We start from the raw sequence: 4,515 nt of genomic DNA, 5'->3' as shown, positions 1-4,515 counted from the left end.
CTTGCTCCTCCCCCTGCGCCCTTCTCAGCCAGCGGCCCCCACTGTTGTGAAATCCGTCCCATTCAGCTCATCCGCCTCTGCTCCCACGGCCGGGCCGATCCACCCAGGACAGACTGGGGTCTTCCCCTCCGCCGAAGCCATGCGGCGAGGGCAGACACAGGCCGTGGGCCTTCGGGGCTCCTGGGACCCCACAGGAAAGCAGAGCCCCTTGGCCCGCGTCAAGGACAGGACCAGGCTGGCCCTTGGGAGCCAGCTCCCACGTGCGGAGACCTCATGTTCTCCGAAATTCAGTCGGGGCTCAGGCTTTCTTCTCTACAGTCGCTGTGACTCTGTGATCCTTCTTGTCATGTGCTTAAGTTGGGCATCTCCTTGTCTGCCCTGGAAGTTCACCAAGGACAAGGGATCCTTAACATACTGCCCAGTGGCCAGCGGGGGTGGCATTGGTGGAGCCCAGCGTCCCTTGTGAGGCCTCCAGGGGGCGCAGCGTGAGCAGGACAGGGTGCCATGGGCTCTGAGTGCTCCATGTTGCACACTGCCCCTTTGCAGAACTACAGGAAGTCCTCCCGCCACCTGGCCCCCTTCATCAACAAGTTTGTGCAGTTCACACACAAGTACATCACCTGCAACGCCCCGGCAGCCATCCCCTTCCTGCAGAAGCACTCCGACGTGCTCCAGTGAGTGTGCGCTCGTCCGGCCCGGACAGCGAGGGTGCGGGGGCCGGGGCACTCTCGAGGTGGGTGGCAGCCGGGAATGCATACTGCTGAGGCAGCAGGGGTGGCTCGGACTGAGCTTGCCAGCCCTGGACGCAGAGCTGCGCTAAACTGCCCGCTGGTGCCATCTTGCCCTTCCATTCCCTTGGCTGCCTCCTGAGCGTCCCAGGTCCCCCGCACCGGCGTCGGGCCCCGCCCCCCCACGGCGGCGTCCTGACAGTCCACCTGTGCTCCCTCCCCAGCGACTTGTCCTTCGACAGCAGTGACCTGGTAATGCTCAAGTCCCTCCTCGCAGGGCTCAGCCTGCCCAGCAGGGACGGCAGAGCCGACCATGGCCTGGACGAGGATGGCGAGGGTGAGCGGGCCACGGGGCTCTGGGACGGGGTGCCGGCCCGGCCTCCCCCAGCAGCACGGCAGCCCCGGGGATCGTCCCAGGTGTCCCTGGGCATTGTGGGCCTGGGTCGGGGGTACATGCAGGTAGCCCTGAGTGGTACTGTGGCCGGCGTGATCACACAGCACCCTGTTCCTCCGTGGGAAGCTAGCCGAGTCCCTCTGTTCTCGTCCCCCATCTTTGTCCTGTGTCCCTTAGCACTGATGGTAACCTGGCACGCGCAGGCAGGGCCAGCAGCGCTCCAGCACGTCCGGCACACTGCTGGGGGTTAGTGCATGAGCAAGTGACCCCCACGCGGTGCTGGTCCTGACGGCCGCTTTGCTGCGCAGTTTGGCAAATGTGTTGAGTGTAACTCGGCACTTCGTGGGCACACTGAGCACAGTGTCCAGCACTCAGGTGCCTTTATCGAGTGCCTGCTATGTGTCAGGTGAGCACAGGAAAGGAGCAGAGCAGGAGACAGGTATGAGGAAGAAAGGTGCTGAGTGTCCCAGGCTGTTCCCCACAGCTGGTCGCTTCGTCACGTTTACTGAAGAATGCCCACGGTGCGCCAGCACCCTGCCCGGCCCAGTGCTGCTTGGGGCCAGGGCTGCTGGGCGAGGGCGGCCCTCACTTGTGCTTGGGGTCCTGGGGCCTTGCTGCCGAGTGTTCCTGGGCCGCTCCCCTTGGGCCTCCTTTCGGGCCCTGCGTGGACAGTGCTCCAGGGCACATCGATGTCCCCAGCCAGTAGCACTAGCTTCCTGTGTTGCAGACGAGAGTGCAGCTGGCTCCCTGCCCCTGGTCAGCGTCTCCCTCTCCACCCCTCTGACGGCGGCTGAAATGGCCCCCTACATGAAGAGGCTTTCTCGGGGCCAGAGCGTCGAGGGTGAGTCTGGGAGTCAGGGTCCCACAGGCCCTGGCCTTCTGGACACCCAGAACAGCAGGTGCCTGCTGGGCCATTTCCTCACGGTGGGGGCAGAGAAGGGTGCTGGAGGAAGAGGCAGGGGAAGGCCAGCATGCTGGGGAGCGGGCTCCAGACAAGGCACAGGGGTAGGGACCTCTGCTGTTTCAGGGATACCTGTGGCGGGGGGGCTGGCAGTGGACTGGCATATGGCTGGTGTCGTCGCGGGAAAGCCGAGGGCCTGGGTGGCCAGGCAGCATTGGGCTGCTGGGCACCCTTAGTGGTATGGGGAGCACCCAGAACTGGGTGTGTGTCTGGGGTCAGTACCCCCCACCCCAGACAAGCATGGGGGCTGGGTAGCCAGCTGACAGGGGGAGTGGGCCCTAGCGCAGACGTCTGGGGAGTCTGGTCCTAATGTAGATGGCTGGCCCCTCAGGTCAGGTGAAGGATTGGGAGAGCACCTCCGACAGCTCCTCAGTCACCCACCGCCCACGGTTGGGCGCTGCTGGCCTAGGGAATTGGGGAGCCAGCAGAACTCCGGGGTCTTCTTGCCCTGAAGTGCTGGGGGACTCCCGGACCTCACCAAGTGCCAAGGATGGTGCAGAAGGTCCCAGGAGGCACTGGTGCCGGTGTCCTGGTGATTGCCCTGTGCTGGAAAGCCTGTACAGAAGCTGGAGCGGGGCTGCCAGGGGCCCCTCTGGCGCCCTGGAGCTCTGCCCGGCCCAGCCCAGGGGTCCCGCTGCACAGCGGGCTCTGCCCCAGGCCTGCCTCTCCTGCCTGCGGGTTTCTCGGGGACAGAGGGACAGAGGGCCACTCCCGGAGCAGCGGCGGGGGCCAGCCCCTCACCTGCTTCTGCCCGTCTCAGATCTGCTGGAGGTTCTGAGCGACGTAGACGAGATGTCCCGGAGGAGACCCGAGGTCCTGGGCTTCTTCTCGGTGAGTGGGCTTGGAGCTCGGGGAGCGCACCCCCACTCCTGCCGTGAGCTTCAAGGCTGGGCTGGAGAAGCCACGTGGGGCCCTGGGCTGAGCCTTCGCGGGTGGGGGCATCATGTGTCAGCCCCGCCTCCTGGGTGCTCCTAGTGGGCGGAGCCGAGGCAGGGCCTCCCCTCTGCTCTGGAGCCTTCTGGTCACCGGCACTTCCTGCCCACAGGACCGGAGGTCTCAGAGCCCGCCAGTGACAGGGTAGGGACCTGGGGGTTGGGACCCTGCTGGTCCTCTGTTCCAGGCCAAGAACCTGAGGGTCGAGGGCTCAAGCCCTGGGCAGCAGGGTCACCCGGTGTCGCCCCCGCCCCACAGACCAACCTGCAGCGGCTGATGAGCTCGGCGGAGGAGGCCTGCCGCGACCTGGCCTTCAGCCTGGCCCTGCGCGCCATCCAGAACAGCCCCAGGTGAGGCCGTGCCCCGCCGCCCCGGGCGCCTGCGTGGTGGGGCCTGCGTGGCGAGGAGGTGCCCACCGCTCACGTGGCTTTTCCAGCATTGCTGCCGACTTCTTGCCCACGTTCATGTGCTGCCTGGGCAGCCGGGACCTGGAGGTGGTGCAGACGGCGCTCAGGAGCCTGCCGGAGTACACCCTCCTCTGCCCAGGTGAGTCCGTCCACCCGCCCCGCCCCACCGTGCCCACCTGCGCTCGGGGAAGGCGGCCACCGGGGCCTGAGAGTCTGTCTCTCCCACAGAGCACGCGGCCGTGCTGCTGCACCGGGCCTTCCTGGTGGGCATGTACGGCCAGGTGGACACCAGCGCCCAGATCTCCGAGGCCCTGCGGACCCTGCACATGGAGGCAGTGGTGTGAGCCTGCCACGGCGTGGCCACGCGCGCTCAGGCCCCTCAGCTGCCCACTGGGTCCCCTGGCCGAGCTTGGAAGGCTTGTGGTCCAGCGGTGCTGTCTGCTGGGAGAGGGCAGGGGCAGCACTCCGCCCGCGGCCGGTGCTGCAGCCAGCAGTGGGGGCGGGAGCCGTCTGCCCTGAGGCTTCCCGCCTGCAGGGGGACGACGGGATGGGGACGCAGCCCAGAGGACAGGATGTCGCAGCACCTCAGGGTGAGGGCTGGGTTCAATGAAATGCTCTGAGCTCCCGCGCAGGCTGCTTGGTTTCTTCACCTCTGAGATGCTTTGCAGTCAAATGGGACTTGGAGTGGGAGCCCCATCCGCCACCCACCTGTCCCCAGTGGGCCAGCTTGCTCCTGGGCCCCTCCTGGGCCCTGAGCTCTCTGCCCACGGTCTTGGTTTCAGTAGGAGCCACGAGGCCTCGTTAGTCTGTGTGAGGGAGTGGGCTTGCGGGGGTCAGGTGCGGGGGTCAGACCAGTGTTCCCCTCACAAGGGCCCCCAAGGCCCTGAGTCCCTTGGCTATGGGCATCACTCCAGGAAGCCAGTGCTAGCAGGACCTGTCTCCAAAAGCTGGCTAAGGGACAAAGGCCTGGCACAGTTTCCATTCTCTAGGGGTACAGGAAGCTGGTGCCGGCGGCTCTGCCCAAGGGCACCGGGGCACCGGGTGTGGCCCGAGGGCACCGGGAGTGTGGGGCTGTGCCCAGGAAGTTGGTTT

At 66.3% G+C, this 4,515-nt stretch overlaps 1 protein-coding gene across 1 annotated transcript in view; it reads left to right on the top strand.

Annotated features, from left to right (window-relative positions):
* The window catches only part of INTS1 (integrator complex subunit 1), a 34,099-nt gene extending 30,047 nt beyond the window's left edge, over positions 1 to 4,052 (top strand). Inside the window, exons 42-46 of the mRNA XM_039876423.1 lie at positions 1,850 to 1,963; positions 2,844 to 2,914; positions 3,275 to 3,366; positions 3,453 to 3,562; positions 3,652 to 4,052. Of these exons, the coding sequence (XP_039732357.1) occupies positions 1,850 to 1,963; positions 2,844 to 2,914; positions 3,275 to 3,366; positions 3,453 to 3,562; positions 3,652 to 3,767 (503 nt within the window). The 3' untranslated portion in view covers positions 3,768 to 4,052. The remainder of the gene's footprint in view (positions 1 to 1,849; positions 1,964 to 2,843; positions 2,915 to 3,274; positions 3,367 to 3,452; positions 3,563 to 3,651) is intronic.
* Positions 4,053 to 4,515: the final 463 nt, after the last annotated feature.

This window comes from Pteropus medius, unplaced genomic scaffold (genome assembly GCF_902729225.1).
Source record: "Pteropus medius unplaced genomic scaffold, Ma_sr-lr_union100, whole genome shotgun sequence".
Taxonomy (NCBI): Eukaryota; Metazoa; Chordata; class Mammalia; order Chiroptera; family Pteropodidae; genus Pteropus; species Pteropus medius.
This window is presented reverse-complemented; position numbering and strand designations above follow the sequence as displayed.